Source organism: Suncus etruscus, chromosome 6 (assembly GCF_024139225.1).
Source record: "Suncus etruscus isolate mSunEtr1 chromosome 6, mSunEtr1.pri.cur, whole genome shotgun sequence".
In the NCBI taxonomy this organism is placed as follows: domain Eukaryota; kingdom Metazoa; phylum Chordata; class Mammalia; order Eulipotyphla; family Soricidae; genus Suncus; species Suncus etruscus.
In genome coordinates this window covers 12,080,345-12,101,428 of record NC_064853.1, presented here as the reverse complement: position 1 = coordinate 12,101,428, position 21,084 = coordinate 12,080,345, and the positions used below count along the sequence as shown (strand labels likewise).

Here is a 21,084-nt window from a genome sequence, read left to right as displayed (position 1 = left end):
AATAAGGCAATTGCTTCACTGATGGATGGACTGTTTTTGTAGACTGGGAAAGGGCTTTTCCACCTAACAAGAGACAGTTCTACCCTGTCTTCCCTCGGCCATTCAGTGGGAAAATAGTGCTAGGGTTGCATACTCCAACGCATGCCCTCAGCAATGAGACCAGCACAAAACTCCACCCCAATAAGTTATCAAATATGCGACAATTGACCTCAGAAGACTGGTCAGAACAAGGGATGAGGTTAAGGTTGCAGGAAAAGAAAGACAGCCTCTGACGCATGTTAGGTGTTGTGATAAACACTTGGTCTATTGGTCATCTGGGTTCTCACAGCTAGTTTAAGTTGCCTTTCTACTTAACAAGTACAGAAGTAGGGGTAAAACAAGGCTACTCTTCTCTAATGTCAAAGGGCATGGAAATATGTGGCCATCCAACTTCAATTCGTCTCACTAAATTCTGAGTCAGCCAGACTGCCATGGCTGATACAGCATCAAAACCAAGCTTCTGGCATTGTAAGGTTGTTTTCCAGCTATGTGAGATATACTTGAGCTCTTGCTACTCCTTGCTGGAACTTGGCCAGTAAAAGAGAATCTGTCTATAGAAATTATGCTCTTGTTTTTTTCCAACTGGCCATTCCCAAGATGGGACTGTCTGCTGAAAACAGACACACAAAATCAAAAAGACAGAAAAGTGCACACATCTTAAGAGGAGAAATTGGTGAATTTTCAGACAATAAACAAATTCATCGAACCAGTATCAAAACCAAAAATAGGATCATTGCTAACCTTAATGGTAGTCCCTTCAAGTTACCTTTAGTTAAAGTACCCCACCCACCCTAATCCATACAACTATTGGCTTGAATTATAAGGTAGATTCATTTTTGCCTCTTTGGGCCTTTATTGATTTGCCATGCCTGATGGTACTTGAGTACTACACATGGTTCTGCGTACAGCTCTCTGAAGAGCTGCTTCCTTCAGGGTTCAAGATACCATTTGCAATACCGAGAATCAAACCAGCATTAGCCACTTGCAAGGCTTGCATCTTAACTATTTGTGTGGTTCCTCTTTTGAACTTTATATAAGTGGAATCATATTTTATGTCCTTTTAAATGTCTGGTTTCTTTTGGCTGACCTGATTTATGAGAGCCATCAGTGCTGACCTGGTTGGTAGTTTGGATAGATTTAACCATCATAAAGCCTTACAAATAGAAGCCTCCTATTCTAGGGTGGTTGGGAGGTAAGAGTCTGATAACTGAGGCAGTTAAGCCAAGGTTGTTTATTTCTCTTCTGTGGATTGACCTTGGTTAAAAAGTGGGGAGGATTTTGACAGCCATGTCTCTTTTCTGAGAGATCTTAAAAACATATGGATGGATAACATTTAAAAATAATAAAAACATATAGATGGGTCCTGGAGATGTAAAAATATGTACAATTGGGAAGGCACCTTAACTGGAATTTATTTCTGCCCCCTGCCCCATAAAATTATGTTGATAATCCCGTACTTAGAGATATACTAAAACAGTATTTCAGGAACCAGAGCAATAGGACAGTAAGTAGGGTATATGTCATGCATATGGCCAACTCAGGTTGAATCCCCAGAACCTCATAAGGTTGGTCACCTGAGTACTGCTAGGAGTGAGTGACTTTGAATGCGGAGCTAAGAATAAGTCCTGAGCACCACCAGATGTGGCCCCACTGGAGCTGAGAGGAGGAGCTAATTATCTGGGATCAAGAGAAGGAGGAAGTTGGATAACTACAGGGAAGAGGGTGGCATAATTCTTTATGAATAAGTCCTAGACACCTACCTTGTAATATTGTTAATAACTATTAACAATAATGTATCATATACTTAACATTTTAAGAGAGCATATCTTCTGTCAAATGTTCTATTCACACACACATACATACACACAAGGAGAGAGAAGACTGGAAGGTACCAGTTAACTTTACAACGTTGTTTATGGTGATGGTTTCACAGGTGTGTGCTTTTCTCCACTCATCTCAATATGTGCATGCAATATGAATAATTTTTCTATGCTTATCACACTCCTGTGAACATCTGTATTTGGAGAGAAAATTTCTATTGGGGATGGGAAGCACCCTTATGTATACTTACATACATCCATACATACCTGTATGTATCTATATGTTCTAACATACAGATGTTATAGGGAGGGGATACTTACCACTGTGCCTTGCTTTTCATCTTTGTGAAAAATAATAATGCTCAAATTTCACCCTTTACTGATTTAGGTGTACCATAGGCTTAGGTCTCCATTTTTCCAGAGACTCTTAGGGTGATAAGATCACACATTCCTGCCCAGTGTAGAATTAGGTTTTAGAACACCTGAGGTCTGTTCCCATCTAGGCCACCAACTTCATAACTGCTTGATTCTGTTCTCATGTTTTCAAACCTGGGGCAGCTAGTTATTTGTGGCCAAGCCAGGTTTCTAATTACCCACCACTGAATCTCTCCCTCTTCCCACCATCTCTCTACAAATACATGCACTCTTCTACTTGATTTTCAGGGAGAAAAATTCATGGAGACATTTTTTTAACTTATCGTATTTTCTGGCGTATACGACGACTGGGTGTATAAGACAACCCCTAATTTTGCAGTTAAAAACATAGGTTTAGGCCTATATTCGCTGTATCAGACATAATGTTCCTGTGCTGCAACTGTATGTACCACAGTGAGCAATCACAACAAGCAAAGGTTCAAAGGTTGTACTGTAATAGACTTCTTCTCTAACTCTGGCCAATCTGAGCAGGCTTTTGACAGTGTAGATTTGGGTCCAGAACATTGTCTAATTTGCATGCATAAAAAGCCTGCTTAGATTGGCTGAGTTAGAGAGGCAGTCTGAGCAGCCTTGCAGTGATTGGTGCAGGATCGAGTTGGAAAATTCGTTTTGTGGCAATATTCAGACAATTTTTGTTTAGTGGCATATTGAAACATTTTTCGGACTATACTCAGCATATAAGACGACCCCCGATTTTCGGTTGACTTTTTTTTGTTTCAAAAGTTGTCTTATATGCCGAAAATACGGTAGGTTTTATAAGCTGAATGAAAGAAGTGTTAAGACAGAAATCAGCAGACTATGTAAAATAGTGTCATTTTTGATGTCATACCTGAGTAGGTCCACACACCTAAAAGATGATGGGTTCAGTGAAAATATAGAATTTTTTAGATCACTGCTTATTTTGGATCCTGTGTCATTTAACCTACTACAAGGCATCTTTTATCCTATCTTTGATAACCAGTGAAATGGTCCTGAAATCTGCATCATTCCAAAGACAGTCTGGTCATGTGCATGTTGTCCATTTGCCCTATAAGAATAGAGTAAGTATTCAACATTAGTTCCACAGATTAAGAAATTCTCCTGAGGTCATTTGCCCAGCCTGGTTGGTCTTCTAAGTAAATATTGTGCAGTGTCTCTCTGTGCCAATGGCTCTGAAAAGGGAAGAAGGGACTTGAGAAGTGACAACATTTAGAAAAGCAATTACCCAACTTTAAATAGAAAAGACACCAAGGCAGGATGAAGTTTGACATGAGCATTTTCAAGAATACACGTGTGTACAGAAAGAACTGAATCCTTAATTTCAGTGAATGAGACATGGTCTTACCCAGAATCGGAAGGGAGCTCTTGGCTCTAATACTTAGACCTCTGATTTCTGGACTTGTGCCCAAAGGTAAATTAGAGGAAATCATACCTCTTCAATGTCTATCACTCTGAGATATGGCCAGGATTAATAAGTTGTGCATGAAGCTCCTTTGAGAAAAAGAGCTCTGTGAATGCCACATATTATTATCATATTAATATTAATTATAACTATTCTTCCATTCCCCTTTCCTGTTTCTCAGGCTTAAATGTGATACCTGCCAGGTCTGCAGATGAAGTGCAGGTTCCTTTGCCACTCAAATTGGCATCAATGGGGGTAAGACAAGAAGGGACATTAAATCTCTGCTCTTTCTGGAGACCTTTAACCAGTACAGTTGACCCATGAACACACAATGGTCTTTATCTGCTCTTGAGCCTAACTTCTTGCTTCTGTGGTATTAAATATTATTTCTTTTGTAAGACAGGAAACAGAACTAGCTTTGAGTACAGGGCTTCTACACTCACAAGAATCCTAGAGTTGTTCTTTGATCTTCTTTATTTTTGGTAAATGACATCTGGTGGCAGGATGGAAGATACTCTACAGAGAGAGTAGGAAGGAATAATGTACTGACCCCCCATTTCTGCTACCTCCTACCTGCCCTGGAAGTGTTTTCAACTGCCATTTTCTCTGAGCCTTGCCATCCAAGAGCTCATGAAGTCTTCTTTACTCTGTCCCCTAAGTAGGACCATTGCTGTCATCTATTTTCATGGGTTCTGTGCACAGGAGAAGAAAGGGTCTTTTCTGGGTATGTGTCCCTACATAGTCTTAAGAGAGGACCGAAAGCAACAACACCCCCTTGGGGTGCTGGTATGACTATAATGATCATCAGAAGTTGTCTGTTAGTGGGGGTGAGCCTCCTGTCCACCATGTGCCAATGGTCCAGAAGTTGTACAGAAGTTGTGTCTCTCTTGGGGGCTCCTGAGTGTTGAGGACTGGGGCATTGACAGTCTGGGCATTCAGCTCTCTTCAGGTCCAACCTGAGTTGAGACACACATGACAGTTTAATAGCTGGTAAGTAGTTTTATCACAGTGACTGGTAAGCTTCTACACAAAGTCTGCACTGTCTTCTGGGTATCCCCATGCCCGAGGGAGCATGCTCTGAAAGAGGAAATGAAGTAAACCCAGCCATTCGCTAATTGGAAGATGTGTCATCAAAACTAAGATGTTCGTGATAGGGACAACTGACTGTGGCTCTGTGGGAACTCTCCGTGTTATCTTTGTAATGTTTCTGGATCTCTAGAACTCATTTTCTTTTCCTCTAAAAGTGTTTGATTGTAGTAACACTGGTTTATAATGGAAACGTTTGGCATAGACCTCATTATAATTGTCCATTTGTCGATGCTGCATAAAATGCACCAGTAAGATTCATTCTATACCAGTTCCATATAATGGATTATTTTGAAATAAAAAGCTTATATGATTTTGGTGATTTGAGGGTATACATTCCTGGTGACACTCAGGGGAGGGCCCATGTGGTACCAGGGATTAAACTCAGGATTCTTGCATGCAAAGAAGATGCACCAGTCCTTTGAGTCATCTTCCTCCTAGTCCCAAACCCTAACATCTTCTAAAATCCAAGGGCCAGAGGAACCTTCCTTGTGACACTGAGGGATTAAGATAGTGTTGGGAATAAGACCCAGGACCTTGTATATGCAAAGCCTCCATTTAAGCAGCTTCCCTGGACGTCTCTACTCTATAAACAGGGGCCTGCACTTTCACTTTTCTCTGGCCTTTGTAAACTGTTGACAGATCTTGAAAGCAACACCCTTGCTAATAGCTTATGCCTCTATTTCTCTGTACCCACCCCCCAAATGCAAGACTCGGTAGACTTCTATGTGACAATCATCTCTTAAGAACTGCTGGTGTTCTGGCCAGTGTGTGAACTTGATTTCATCTTATCTATTTGTATTATTCTAAGATGAAAAGTCTTATTTTTATTCTAAGGTGAAGGCTAGCAAGAATCCTATAAGTGGTAAAAGAGTCAAAATATCTGCATTTCATTCTACAGCAGCTGGTCTTTCTGGGCTGCTACAGATGGACCATTCACTCATGAATTTACTGGCTCCTTGGCAGGAATCTTGGCTTCCATTCCTCTGAGTATTTGCACAGCATCTGCACTAGAGCTGCCTCTGGCTCTACAGGGCTCTATAGTGAGCAGGCCAGTCCTGCCCAGTGTTGCTCTCTTCTCTGACTCACCACTCAGGAATAGGCAGTTCATATCCTCCTTAGAGCACACTGACATAGGTGTCTCTTGCTGTAAAGGCTTCAGGAAGGCCCTAAAATGGGCACAGAGGAAGTCTTAACTGTGGATTCAGAATCTCAGACATCGCAGATCTTCAAATTTCAAACCATTAATTGTTAATTTCAAACCATTATAATTTTTGCTTTAAAGGGGATGCTGGAGCAATAGTACGGTGGATAGGGTATTTGATTTGCAAACAGTCAACCCAGCTTTGATCCCTGGTAACCCATATGGTTCCCCCAAGTATTGCTAGGAATAATTCCTGAATGCATATCCAGGAGTAAACCCTGAGCATCTCTGGGTAGGGACCAAAAAAAGAAGGGAGGAAGAGATAGTACAGGAGGTATGGTGCTTACCTGGCATCCTACTGGCTCAGATTCTACTAGTTCAGATCAACTCCCTGACATTATTTAAGGCATTCCAAACACAACCACATGAGACCCAACCTTGACACCAGATCAATAAGATCTTTAGAAGGCAGGCAAGAGAGGTACTTTAGGAGGAAAAGCACTAGGCTTGCACGTGCTGTGGTGACCATGACCCTAGTTCAAATTATAAGCACTACCTATGGTGTCCTGAGCACCACCAAGTATTACCCTTGACTACAGAGCCAAAATAGTTCATGGGCACTGCCTGGTATGTCCCACCCACCCAAATAAAACCAACAAAAAAGGCCAGAGAGAGTGTATATTTTATGGTCAATCCTGGTTCAGTCTTTGTACAATCCCCCAGCACCATCAACTCCTAAGCCAGGGATTGCCCCTGAGCAACACTGAGTGTGACCCCAAGAAAGACCATTCCCCTGCACCCCTCAAAAAGAAAACAAATTGTGACTGGCCAGAATAGGAACTGGCTTTAGAGAAAAATCCTGACATCTACTACTAGAATCTATTTACTGTAGCAAGTTCAGTTCTGTGTGATGACCGGAGATGTAGAATAATAACTGGTGAAGCTTTGAAGGATCCTCTTCCTTTTCCGTGCTCCTGCTGCTGTGATGACTGTGCTCCTCGGGCCAGCTTGAGTGAAAGCAGAAACCCATTTTTCTCCTGTGGGTGAAGGATAAATGTGATAGCGCCTCCTACAGGTGCTGTGTATCTCTGCAACTTCTAAGGACATAGACTAGTTCCTCGCCATCTTGGAGGGTGTGGACAAAGATGGTAGTGAGGAGACACCATAGTGGTAAGGTTCAAGCAACTGGGGTATAATGGATTTTTCGTTAATTATTATATATGCCTAAAATGAAGATGTAAAGATTCTGTGGTTTCAAAGAAAACTTTTTTGAGGAAAAAGTTCTCTTCCAAGAGAAAATGAAGGGAGAAGGTAGATAGCAAGACTAACTAGTGGGTTTGTAAAACTGCAGTGTGCAGAGAAGGTGGTGAGTGAAATTTTTCCCATTGAAAGGGGCAGACTTAAGGAGGAAGAGGAGAGAAGAAAAGTATCTAGCCAGGATTGAATTTTGCTAATCATCCTTCTGTTCTTGTCTGGACAGTTCTAAGGAGGAAGGAGGGCCTAAGGAGCTTGTCACTCACCTCCAGCGGTTTTGTGGCTTTCAAGTATGACATACAGGATATTGAATTTTAACCGGCATATTGGGGGGTGGAGGTGGAGAAACAAATGCTGGTTCTTTGAAATGTGCATCTGTGGCCAAGTTCTCTCTTCTGTGTATTCCCTGCTCATTTTTTAAGCAGAAATGCCACAGACAAAATTTTGATATCATAACCCAAAGCTCAGTGGCCTTCCTTCCTACTACTATGTCGGTAAGCATGTATGAAGAAGGAATCCAGAATCTGACAAGCATGTGTGAGCTTTTTCTTTCTAAAAGAACACCCTCTGCAAGTTGGTCTTTTCTTAGCATCTCTAAGTTTGCTTGCAGACCAGAAAGCTGTATTAAGTTGAGGTACTGGAGGTCCCTCAAAATCAGCCAAGAAGTCAGGACAAATACATACGACCTGAGGTTTGTAAATCGGACTTCATTAATTCATCCAGCACTTACCCTCTTAAACATAAGATTCTGAGGTCAGTAATAGTTTTAGGATGACTTTTTTTTTGGAGAAGGCACACCTGGCAGTGATCAGGGGTTACTCCTGGCAGGTTCTGGGGACAGCATGGAATGTTAGGAGTTGAACCTGGTCCTTCACATGTAAGGCAAACGCCCTACACACTGGGTTGTCATTTGGCCCCTATACTGAGTTTTTGATCTGGAATACCACTGCAAACCCTTAATTGAATTTTACTCCCAGGTTTAAGATAATCAAATAATAATAATAATAATAATAATAATAATAATAATAATAATAATAATGAAAATTAAAAATTAAAAAGTGATTCTGAAAACAAGGTTGCTAGGTATGGACCCCTGAGAAATCTTTGCCCAAAGTGTAGATCCCCTTACAGACTGTAAGCTTGCAGCCTGCAGCTTGCATTCTCTTGCAAATAAATACTAAGTCTTCGCCTCTGGCTCCACCTGAAAGTCCGGTTCAGTATTTCCTAGTGATCCTGGCAGCTGCAGAAGTGAAGTTTTCGCTTTGTTTAGTAGAACAAGAGCGGGTGGACAACCAAGCCAATAAACGTGTGCGCCGTAAAAACTCGAGACAGTTTCCCTTAGACCTAAGCCTAGTCCCCAATCCTCCTTTTTTTTTTTTTTTTTTTTATTTCCCTCTGCCTACAGGTTCGGATCGGTGCTTATTGAGTTCCAAGTGACTCCAACATTTCCACCTTTTCCAGGGAATGAATGGGCTACTCAGCCTTCCAAGGAACTTTCTGATTTCCCCCCAAACACACACACCCCGAATTTTCTATTATTTCATTTAGAAGAAAACAAAAACACAGTCTCATTTCTCTTCCAGACAGCCAACACTCAGAAATGACATCACGCACCCCCAAGAACCCCCCCTGGGATGACTAACTAAGGTGGTGAGCCTGAGAAAGCTCCAGGCCCTGGGTTTTGGGGGGGGGGGGGGCCCACGTATGCAGATGAGCTGCTGAGTTGCTTCCCCGCCTTCTTCCTCTGGGGAAGTTTCATGGTCGATTCCAGACACCTCATGCCGCCGGCGGGAGGGGTGAAAAGTTGGCACGAGGAGGCAGGCGCGGGCCGGGCACCTCAGTGATTTGCTGTCCCGCTGGAGTGGCTTGGAAGGAAGGAGCCGGCTTGCAAAGAATGAAGGAACTCGGGGCCACCTTCAGTAGTGCCAGCCTCGCCATCAGCAGTAGCAGCAACAGCAGTAACAGCAACATCTGCAACAGCCAGAGCCACAGCAGCAGCAACAGCAGCAGCAGCAGCAGCAGCAGGGACCCTGCTATGGACAGCTTGCCACGGCCGCTGCAGCCTAACTACATGTCTGTGTGCTTGTTTGCAGAAGAATCTTACCAAAAGTTAGCAATGGAGACACTGGAGGAGCTGGACTGGTGCTTAGATCAGCTGGAGACCATCCAGACCTACCGCTCCGTCAGCGAGATGGCTTCGAACAAGGTAAGAAAAGAACTGGAGATGTCTCCAGGACCCCGGGCCCCCTAGGGTGAAGGGGGACCTACCTGGAGGATGAGCTTGTTAGTCTCTCTGGGAGGATGCCACCTCCGAGAGTTTGGGGCCAAGTGCCACACTTGATTTGTTTTTGTGTCTGGATGCTGGATTCAGAAGGATAAAAAAAAGTCTCCTCTGCTAAACTTCGCCTTCACTTCCAGCTACCCTGTTTCTTTCATTTATTTGGTGTCTTTTGGAATATGGTTACACGGGTGAGAGGTAATTCGTGAACTAGGTAATAAGACAAAATAAGGTGAAAATACCTTCTTTGGGAACAAGTGACGGAGAATTGTATTTGACATACAATGAAATGTGTAGAATGGTGGTGGATTCACGCGAGGAGGTACATCTCTCCGCTTCATTGGACAATCATGTATGTAAGCTTTGTGTATCAATGGTCTTGCTCTGAATTTATAATTTATAGATTTATAAATGCTCCTTTCTGCTCAGAAGCACATTCTGGATTTTAGGACATTTCTTTGGGGGCAGGATCTGTGATTACAGTGCTAATCTGCTTTGTTGTCTCCAAAAAAGAGAAAGTTTTTGTTTCCTTAAAGTTTGCTATTTGTCAGAGTGGAATTGTTTGAAATTCAGTTCTAGCCATACTGTGAAGAAATGGTTTTATTTACATCCACAGACAAAACTCAGGGTTGAAGAGCTTTAATTATCTATCATTATAACATTTGTTTAATTAACACCTGGATTTAGAGTGCTAATTTAAGTAGGGAGAGTTGTTACTTTTTGTGTTTTTATTTCTTTTTTTCCATAGAGAATGTTTCTATAGAGAAAGTTTTTTTTTCCATACATTCACCCAATTATACCCTCATATCCATAAATATGTGGGGTGTATATGTGTGTATGTGAATTCTGAAGTCAATGTTTTCAGACCCCCCATCACCACCATCAAGCCTGAGGGTCTGTCTTATTGTTCAGTGATGCTTGCTGGGAAGAAATTTTTGCTACACACCTGCCCTTTCTAGCCTAGGGGTTCACTTGAAAATGTGTTCCCTCATTCCTGGGGCTCAGTATATCCACTTCCTATGAAGGCTTGCTGGCTCCTCCTCAAAGGATCTGAGCAAAGGAAACAAGTGTGCCTAGGGAGATCCTAGAGGAAGGGAAGAAAGGACTCTTACTTTTTGTTTATTGACCAAAAGGACAAAAAAAATCAGCCCTTTTTGCCCATTTCAGGACAGATCCAAATTGCAAATGACAATACAAAGAGACATTTGAGATTCAAGTCCATTCTGACTTTTTCCCTGAAGTTTGCAGTCGAAGACCAAATTAAGGGTTTTTCCAAGCTGTTGTAAATCTCAACCAACTGCTTCCCCGAGGGGAGGACTTTGCTTTCGTAACTTCTCCAAAACACGCTGAATTTCTATAGGCGAATTTTGTGCACATGCTTCCCCCATTTCAAGGCATCAACAGCTTGTGATGGTGACATTCAGAAAATCTGTAGGTAAGTGTTTAGAAGGAGGGTTTCAGCCTCCAGACATGGGCCTCCCCTGGCCTCTTCTGGAGTCCATGACATCAAAATATGCAGTTAACTCCAGGGGAAGAGAGACAAGAGTCATTGAAAGCTGCTACTACGAGCCATCATTTTCCCTTGGAGTGTTATTAATTTGATGGGTGTTTTTTATTTTTTCATTTTCATTTTGAGTACTGGTGCTCTCCAGGCTTATTTCAGTAGTGTGGAGATGGGATGTTCATCTTTCGAATGTTTTCAAAAATGATGTCCTAGTCGGTGTTGTCATGAAGAAGGCTCAGAGATAGGGAATGTGGAAGTTCTGGTGAGAATTCAAATCACTTTAGGCTTCCGCTCCACTTTATGGTGCCATGTGCAGGAAGCAATGAAAGTTATAGGTTAGCCCTGAAGAAAGGGCTAACTCAGAGTGTGGATTCCATTTAAGTCTAAGGTAACACCTTCCATGTTTTTTCTAGATCTACCAGGATGGAAATAGTGTTGTTTCTGTGGTATGTGACAATGCCAGTGCCTTCTGGCCATTTGTAAAACTCTCTCTTTTTCCTTCTCTCTTTCTCTTTACTTAACTTCTTTGTTTTAATTACATGCTTCCCCCTACACACACACACACACACACACACACACACACACACACACACACACACACACACCAGTCTTGATTCTTCTGATTGTTATCTCAAGTAAAGCTTGAATCATGGTACAGATGATGTACTGAGAATCTTCTTGACATCAACTTCCCCACTCCCAAAAATAAAAGAAATATTGACGTGGCAATTATCTGGGAATTTGCCAAAACTGCACCTTTATTACAATCTATGGTAAATGTTGTTGACATTATTGGAACATTCCATCCAAGTTGTTTAAAATTAAGATCATTGTAATTCTGGTCATGGTTTAAGATGGAGTCTTTTTGAGTTTCTGGCTTTTGCTACCTGTACAAAGCAACTTTGGCAACCATTTAACTTAGCAATGAGCATGGATGTTCTCTACAGGAGTGGGTAGAAATATGGATTTGAGAGACAGACAATTCTGGTTTGAATCCTGTCCATTATTAACTTCTCTCTTGACTTTACCCAACTTACTTGAATAACTCTGAGACTCAACTTTGTCATCTGTAAAAGAGGGATAAAAGAGGATTGCTAGGAAAAGAAAATATATCAGTCACATATGCTATTTAGCGAGACCCCTGAGATATTGTAAAATATCAATAAATGATAATGATAGCCAATGGTATCACCCATAGTCCATGGCATATTTTGTAGAAGATCGTGTTCCCAGAAATGAGTAGCTAAGTGGCTGCTAACTTTTTGGAGGCCACTTTTGAAATTAAGCAGTGATGAGAACCAGTGTTTTGTGTGGTAAAAGTGGTAGTATATGTGCTATGTGGTGGTATATGTGGTGGGATAGGTGCTACTCTACAGGTGAATAGGAGAGAACTGTGTTTAGTGCAGGAGAAACATGCCATTGTTCATATTTAAATACATATATTTTTCCTCTAGGGCATTTACTTGCATTCCATTGTTTTCTTTAACCCTTTTTGTATATTTTGAAGAGATCTATGTGACTCCCAAAGTTGTTAACTGGCTTTCCCAGCTATGTTTTAAATCCTAGAGAGTTAGAGTTAGAGCAGGAAAAGTTTGCTTGGCTTATTAAAACATGATAATAAGCCAACTTATTATTGTCTTCTGGGCCCAACTTTCTCTGATCTCTTTATGCTGGCTACAGGCCCAGTGAAATTCCAGATTTATGGAAAAAAGATGCTCAGCAGGTGGGTTAGCATTATAAGTTCTTTGTCACCAAGAGTTAGAGTGAGGTGGATTATGTTGAGCAGAGATGTTAGGAGGCAATGGTATTGCTTTTCAGGATGAACTTGAAAAATTCGGCATTGGCCCATGTGGGTCTGTTGTCAGGGTTTAAGTTGCCTCCTGAAATGTGCTCCCGCATGCATTGTTGAGTTTTAAAGTTTACCGTCTCCTGGAGTAAAAGCCTTGCACTTCAGTGACGGGCCTCAGAGCATGAGTGCCCTAGTGATAAAAGAGTTAGATGTTTTGAAAACAGGATGCTTCAACTCTGCATTATAGAAAGAGGAACGGAAAGAGAAACAGCCTAGAAAGGAAGAAAGCAAATGGCCTCAGCAGGATCCCCAGCCCAACCCGGCATAAACATTGACCTATCTTCCTGACCTTCCCTGTGGCTCAGTTCCTGACTCCCTGTCACTAAAGCTCATCGACGTCATTGCAGGGGGATAGGAGGAACAGCGCAGCTGCAGAGAGGGTGACTAGAATTTCCTGTCTCCTTCCTGACAGACATGGTCAGAAAAGAAAAGCATGGCAATAACAGCATCTGAAAAACAAACCAAAAAAAAAAAAAAAAACCCACAAACAACCAAAAAACCCCAACCAACAGAAAACGATCCTAGAGAGGTGACCATTAGGACTGAGGAGAAAGGAGCTTTCAATAAGAAGCGGGACTTCTGACTGAATATCTTTTTTTTTTTTTTTTTTTTTTGTGGTTTTGGGTCACACCCAGCAGTGCTCAGGGGTTACTCCTGGCTCCATGCTCAGAAATTGCCCCTGGCAGGCACGGGGGACCATATGGGATGCCGGGCTTCGAACCTATGACCTTCTGCATGAAAGGCAAACACCTTACCTCCATGCTATCTCTCTGGCCCCTGACTGAATATCTTTAGGTGGAGAAATGACAGAGGCATGTTGAATGGACTCATATTTCAGCCTTATGGCTTCTCTCCTACTTCCCACCAACATCTTCCACTCCCCTTTTCCTTTTCCACTAGCTCTAAGCCTAACTTCTCTGTGCTTCCAGTGCTTTAAGCCTCACAGGTCAAAATGGCTTGTAGACTTGCTGAGAGGAAACCTGAATGATCCCAGGAATGCTATATTTTTTCTCTCCAATAAAACATCTGAATTTAAGTTCTTGAAAGCAAGTGTTGAAGGAAATCTCTGAGGCAGGAATGAGATCTAGACTATGTCTGTTCACTGGAGACAGCTCTGCAGTAGCGCTGAGGGCCTATCCCCAGGGAAAGGAAGTGACTCCAGCTTTGCAGGTGGTTGCTTCCGGTCCTCCAAGTGAAGGTGCATGTGCAGAGAAATCACTAGCCTTTGCTTCTAGGTGGGTGGGCACAGACATTCAACTTGGTGAGCTACCTAGGACCCCAGCCTCATGGTACTGGGTCATCATGCTATGCAGATTGCCCTCAAGTTGAGAGATAAATGGGTATTTTTTTGATCTAGGTGAGTCATCACTAAGTATGGGAACTGTTGACTCAGCAAGAAAAAAAGAATTCGTCAACAGATTCATCTCAATGCTCTGTTAGGAAGAACATAGGCAGGTGACCGAGTACTTTTGCTCCAAATGAAACAATCTGATTGAAGCAACTCCACTCTACGTAAGAGGGGGTCCTCTTCTTGCCTTTGGTGCTTGAAAGAGAGCCTTAGCACCATCATCCCCAGCTGCAGAATGTAAAACATCTGCTGGACAGCTGTGCTCCTTTATCCAAACCACACTGCGTGTCCACTGGACCCTCTCACATTCCAAGTGGAGCTTTGAACCACTCTGCAGGCTTGGGAAGAACTTTTCTCTGGATATGCTGCAAGAGCGCACAAGTTAGATCTAAGAGGTAACCAAGAGGAAAGGTGTATGGAATATAGGTGTGGAGAGATGCACCCACAGGGAGGTCCCAGGAGTGCTTAGGACATCGGAAATTTAAAGGAGAGCACTATCCAGGAGCTGGAGTTCCAATCTATTGTCATAACTCAGGCTCTCAGCTAGGAAGGGGTGTCTGCAAAAAAAAGTATTGGAAGTCTTTCAAATTATATATTTATATATTCAGACTTACGACATCGGGCCCTCCAAACTTAGAGGTGATACTTAATTAGGACAGAATAGAATGGAAATTTGTTCTGATTGCTAGAAGAGGGAAGGCTTGTGTATTTTTTTTGGATCCAACTGTTTTCTCTTTACTGCTCAGAATTCTAAAGAACTGGATGAAAGGCAACAAAGTGAAACGAACTGGGGAATAATAGGCCATGCATTTAAGTTCTTGCTTTGACTCTGTTTGGATACATTAACTGAGATCCTTTTAAGTCTTGGTTTTTCTTGTCTGCAAACAATATTGATGCAGAATAGTTGCTCCATCATCACATTTTGTGTTTGTGGATAAAACAAAATAACCAGCAAACTATAGGTGTTTCCGAAGAAAATTGCAGTTTCTATTAAGCTTCTTACCTATATAGTATCATTCAATCCTACTAGCATAATTTCTGTATTACAAATGTGTAAAATGAGATTTGGATAGTTGAAATAAATTGCCTAAAAGTTAAGAAGAGAGCTAGGATTTATGTCTAAGACCATTTGACTCATTACCAGTAACTGGGAAGGCTGATAATAGAAATGGTTTGAAGATACTTAAAATTAATTTTTCTTTTGCTTTCAGAAAAGAATTGGTCATTTTTTGTTTGCTTACTATTTTTATTTAATTAAATAACTGTGGTTTATAAAGGTATTGATAGTTATTTTCTAATTGTATAGTTATGCCACCTTGGCAGGCACATTACAAAGTTCAGTGTTGAGTCTGTGCTTTGGATATATATATATATATCCAAATATATATATTTATATATATAATATATATATAATATATATATATATATATATATATCCAAATATATATATATATATATCCAGATATATATATATATCTCCCAATATAACAGAAGCCCTAATTTCTGTTCCTAATTACTTTAATTTCTCATCTTTTTCCTTGTTCCTTGATTTCTTTTCTTCTCTGTAATTCTCCTCTCCAGGCTCTGAAGTCAATGGTGATCTCGTCCTCCTCCTGTATTACATTACATTTCCTCATCCAATTATTCTCACAGATAAGTGAGATTTCCCATGTTTGACTTTCTTCTTTTGACTTACTTTACTCACTCGGCGTCTTCTAGTTCCAACCAAGTTGCAGAAATTTGCATGATTTCATTGTTCCTTGCAGCTGTATGGTATTCCATTGTGTAGGTGTTCATAATGAACATTATTTGAAGCTGTTCATTCTTTAGCTAGCATTATTTTAGTTTACTCTTTTAGAGGACAAAAGAGAGTTGTAGTTTTGAAAGTGATTTGAACTTTCAACTTCTATTCTTATCAAAGCTTAGTAGATCAAATATTTTGAAAGTTATTTCATGCTTTAAATAAATCTGTTAATTAGCTTGGTTAAATTTGAATATTCAAATTTATTGCTATTGTATTGCTAATGACCAACTCTTTTTTTGTTTTGTTTTTGGGCCACACTCGTTTGATGCTCAGGGGTTACTCCTGGCTAAGAGCTCAGAAATTGCCCCTGGCTTGGGGGGACCATATGGGATGCCAGGGGATCGAACCGTGGTCCTTTCTTGGCTAGCACTTGCAAGGCAGACACTTTACCTCTAGTGCCACCTCTCTGGTCCCAGCTCATTTCTAATTGAATTCTCCTCTATTCTAGTTAGCATCAATCTGTATTTTATCACTTGAAAAAATGTTTCTTATTGTTTTATTATTAATAAAATGAGAACCATCACATTTTTTTGCTGCACCTCTGGCTAGCAGATAAGAAAATATTAAATACTTAAAATCTGAAAGTTGTCTTAAGGAAGAGTCTCTCTTATCAGATTCTCTTCTTTAAAGAAAAGTAATTTTCTTTAAATTGTTCAGAGTAAATCCAGAAATTGATTTTGACACTTAAAATTCTAATATGCTCATAGAACCACACTTGGATTACAGTTTCCATACTTTTTGTTCTCCTTTTCTTCCCGCTCATTAGAATATGCTCCAGTCTCTAAGGATCCCCAAATTGGTGCCATTGTTTTCTATGAAAGAAAAGCCAAGGGCAGAGCTTCCTCTTGCACTAGTCCTCCAAATCATTTTGCTTTTCCATAAAAGTATGCCCAGCAACTGGAAAGAGCTGGACTCTCTTGCAGCACAGGTTTACCAAGCCCTATGCTGCCAGGGTGCCTGAGTGCCACAGTCAAGAGGGACCTCTCTCTCTTCCCAAGGCACAAGGCCAATTGCAGATGTGCACATCTCTGCACATCCCTTCCCTTGAACATTTTCAGCCTGCCAGCCCCTCTGTGTCTTGCCCATTTGTACGTGATGTTTCCCTCAACTGGTGCCAAACTGTTTAGTCTCATGGATCTTTTACTGTAACTTCCTTTGTTTGATTTACTTTAAAGTAGCCAAGTGTTTCCACAAAGAAAGGACTGTTAAGTTATTTAGAAATGAAAAGGACAGTAAAACTCCTGTCTCTTTTGTTTCTGTTTGGGGAAGTGCCTGATATACTCTCTTTTTTTCTCCTTAAGAAATGCCTGCTCATCCTGATCTCTGTATGGAGGGATTTGAAATGCTATAAATCCCGAAGCTTTATTCATCCGTTACGTTTATTTCCTTCTCTGCCTTACTTGCAATTTTTCTATATACCATGGTTGAAACCTTTAGAGAGCAAAAATGATTTACTGAGCAAACTGATTGAAAATAAAATGCTTTTCGTGGCTTTTTTTTTTAGCTAATCAAAAGATATCATCTTAAAAAGTATCATCACAAAATTTAGTGGCCAAATGGCCTTTACCCCTTGCTAACAACATACATAATTTGTAATGAGATATTGTTTGGCAACAAAGTGAGGTTGAGTGTAGAGATTAAGAGGGGAAAGTGATTAAACTTATTTTTTTTAATTCAGATTTAGGACATTTGAAAAGACAAGTTTTAAATACTTATTTTTTTTGGGGGGGGGGAAGCAAATGGAAGAAGAGACATTATTAATAGAATATTATTCCAACTCAACCATGCTGGCTCTGTACTTAAGTTGATCACCCAAAGCAAAGGGTATTTTTAATCTGGCACCTCTCTTTGGTTAGCATGGACAAAATTATATAACTCAAACACCAAAAGAGCTAAATGTTTTCTTTCTAGTTATACTCTTACATAGTTGAATTAGATAAAATCCTAGGGATTTAAATTTTTTTTCTTGTTTTGGGGCCACACCCAGTGGTACTCAGGGGTTACTCCTGCCTGTGCCCTTAGGAATCACTCCTGGTGAATTTGGGGAACCAAATGGATGTCAGGGTTCAAACCAGGGTCTGCCAGATTTAAGGCAAAAGCTCTACCTGCTGTACTGTTACTACAACCCTCCTAGGATTTTTTAGGACTCATAGATAAGTTTTTGGTCTTAGTTTTGTGGTTTGTGGAGTATAAGAGCCATGTTAGGCTATACCCTGAGATTCTCATTTTGACTATTCCTGGTTCTGTGCTCAGAGGTTACATTGCTCCAGAAGTTGCCTTGAGGTATTCCAAACCTGTTGCAAGCCAAGCTCCTTACCTCCTGTACTATCTTTCAGGAATCAAAAAAAGTTTTAACTATGGTCTATTTAAAGATGTCCTTTAATAAGATGGGGATTAGCATATCAAAAGATTAAATAGCCATTGTATTCCAAATAACCCTGTAAGAACTGTAACAAGTTGCTAGAGAAAGATAGGAAATATAATCTTTTAGTTTGTATAGGATTTTTAACCTCTCATTGTCCTCATTATCTTTCTTCAATAATAGTTGTCATAGTCATTTTAAATAAACTAATTTTGAATTTCTGAAAATTTTGTGATTAAAATTTGGTAGGAAATGATGTTACTATAAATGCTTATGACATTTTCCTTTCTTTTTTTTTACTTTTAATTTTAAAATACATAGGCACAATAGACATATATGATCTCATTTTAAAAACATAGCTAGGACTTACAGTTTCATTCTCACACAAACCAAATGCTACCTCATGATGACTTCTTTCTAGCTTTCCATTCGACAGAATATACTTTTTCTTTGTGTGATCAATTCTCAAATATTAATGCATGATATACAGTTGCAAAAACATGCTATGAATGCACTCAATTTATAATTCATGTTTAAATTTCCCATCATTCTAACTTTGTCCTATCTCTGATTCATATTTTAAGTAGGTTAAATTCCCACAAATGGATTAATTAATGGATTAAGAAACAATGACATATTTTAGGCTCTTGATACTTGTTGGCTTTCCCACTAACTTGATTCTCAAACTTAGTAAAAGTCTTCTGAGCAATAGGACTCCCCAGATTTCTTCCTATTCTTCCTTTGCTCCTTTAAAAGAGAAGTGATAAACTGGAGAGCTTTACTAGCTGATAAAGACAAAATAATTAAAACCAATCAATATGGATTCTCCCTGCTATTTAGTGAGCTTTTAGCCTGGGAAGTTGAACTGCAAAGGGTGATACAGAGTTGACTTTCTCCCTATGCCCTAGTATGATCTACCAGTGACTCAGATTATGCAAAGCCCTTAAATCAGATGGGATTTCTGAGTTTTTTAGTTATAGAGACTTTTTGTTCTAAGACTGACATTTTAGTACTGTACATTTCCAAATAGTTGGCAGCCACAATTTAGGAAACGAAAATAATTAAAGACTTTTAGACATTTTAAATTAAAGAAACTATGTTTACAGCAGATATACATTTTAGTGTTGGGTAACTTAAAGATAAATTTGGGTATTTGTAGGTATCTGACTTAAGTAGATAATGAAAGTATTTTGTCATACAATATTGATGAATTCTTGACTATTGATATTTTTAAAGGAGGATATGCAGGGAGTAATAGAGACCATGATTAAAGGAAATTTGATCATCTTGAATATAATGTTTATTAAGGGAAATTATTCAACACCTAAAATACTCTCTTACCTTATTTCTTTTAGTAACCACTCATTTTAAATGTTACTTATATTTTTAAATAGGATGAAATAAGAGAAAATTTCATAGTATGGAATGTAGGAAATGAAAATAAGTAATTCTTAAGATGAAAAAGTTTAGCTATTAGAATAAGGTATAACAAACTTTAATCAAAAAGCTTAAATTGGGGGACAAAGGGAGTGTACATCAGGTAAGGTACTTGCCTTTCACATGGCTGACCTGAGTCAATCCAGAGATTGATATTTTATATAGCAATATAAGATTATTATAACTTGATGATCAAGCCTTTCTTGATATCCCAAGCCTAGATAACTTCCTTTCACTCACCCTCATCAAATGCTTTGTAACGAACCTATCTCTACGTATGTTGAACTTGTTGCTTTGTGTTTTTCCAAAGCTGCCTTAGATACATTATCTTTGATCAGCTTCTCACAGGCCATCCTCATACCTATCTTATTAGTTAATGTCACCGCCAACATTTTCATTATTTATGGTTTTATTGATACTTCCTTTAGACCACAAACTCTTGAGACCTCAAATTCTATTTTAAATGTCTGAGACTGGCAGCAGAAGGCAAGTCAAGTTCAAGCATTAAGGAAAGAAGTGAAAGGCAAATGAACCCTTTTTGTCAATTGAAAGTAGCTGAATTGAGTGCATTTGATTTTTATTCCCCTTGACTTGGTCGCATTAACGATATGTTGACATGGTACTACTTCTGATTATTCTTCTTCTGGCCAGTTCTTGGATGGATCGGCACTTGAATCAAAACTTATCAACGTGCTCAATGCAAATTTAAGGATGATGATTTTTGTTTGCAGTTTCAAATATGTTAAATTCACATAGCATGCCTAGACTAGTAAGTCCGGTACTTTTTCACATCCATTTGAGTAGGAGGTGGGCACTGAGGTGGGCAGCAATGAAATAAACTTAACTTCTGCTCTCTATATCCCACGCATAGTCTAGAAGGCTCCATTTCCCCAGCCAGATGCTGACCATGTCTCGGCTTATGAGGCACAATAACCTTCCTGCCCCAACCCCTGTCCATTGTGATTACTACTGCTGACTCTATTCTGGAATTGAGTCAGAATGGTTTAGACACATCTGCATTTATTCATGCAATGCATATGTTTCTCTTGGCCAGTTCCAGCACATAATTTGTGTTCTTGACAGGATGAGTCGCCACTGAATTTTCCCTGCTGTATTTTAGCACTCTGAATTGCATTGCCCACAGTTGATTTGAATCTTTCTTACACATTATGTGAAAGCTCCCCTGATAGGATCTCATCAAGATTTACTGCCATTCTCCTTACAAACCTTTAACAATCAGGATCATATGATTTCAGAGAATTTTATTGGGATTGCAATAATTAAAAACTCCTACTGATGTTCCTTTGTATGTTCGAAGTGGCACTGTCTAATATTATGTCTGG

General features: G+C 39.9%; 1 protein-coding gene across 1 annotated transcript in view; it reads left to right on the top strand.

Moving 5' to 3' along the window:
* The window catches only part of PDE4B (phosphodiesterase 4B), a 508,742-nt gene that overhangs the window by 455,883 nt on the left and 31,775 nt on the right, over positions 1-21,084 (top strand). The window contains 1 exon segment of the mRNA XM_049774429.1: positions 9,253-9,365. Coding sequence (XP_049630386.1) covers positions 9,253-9,365 — 113 coding nt within the window.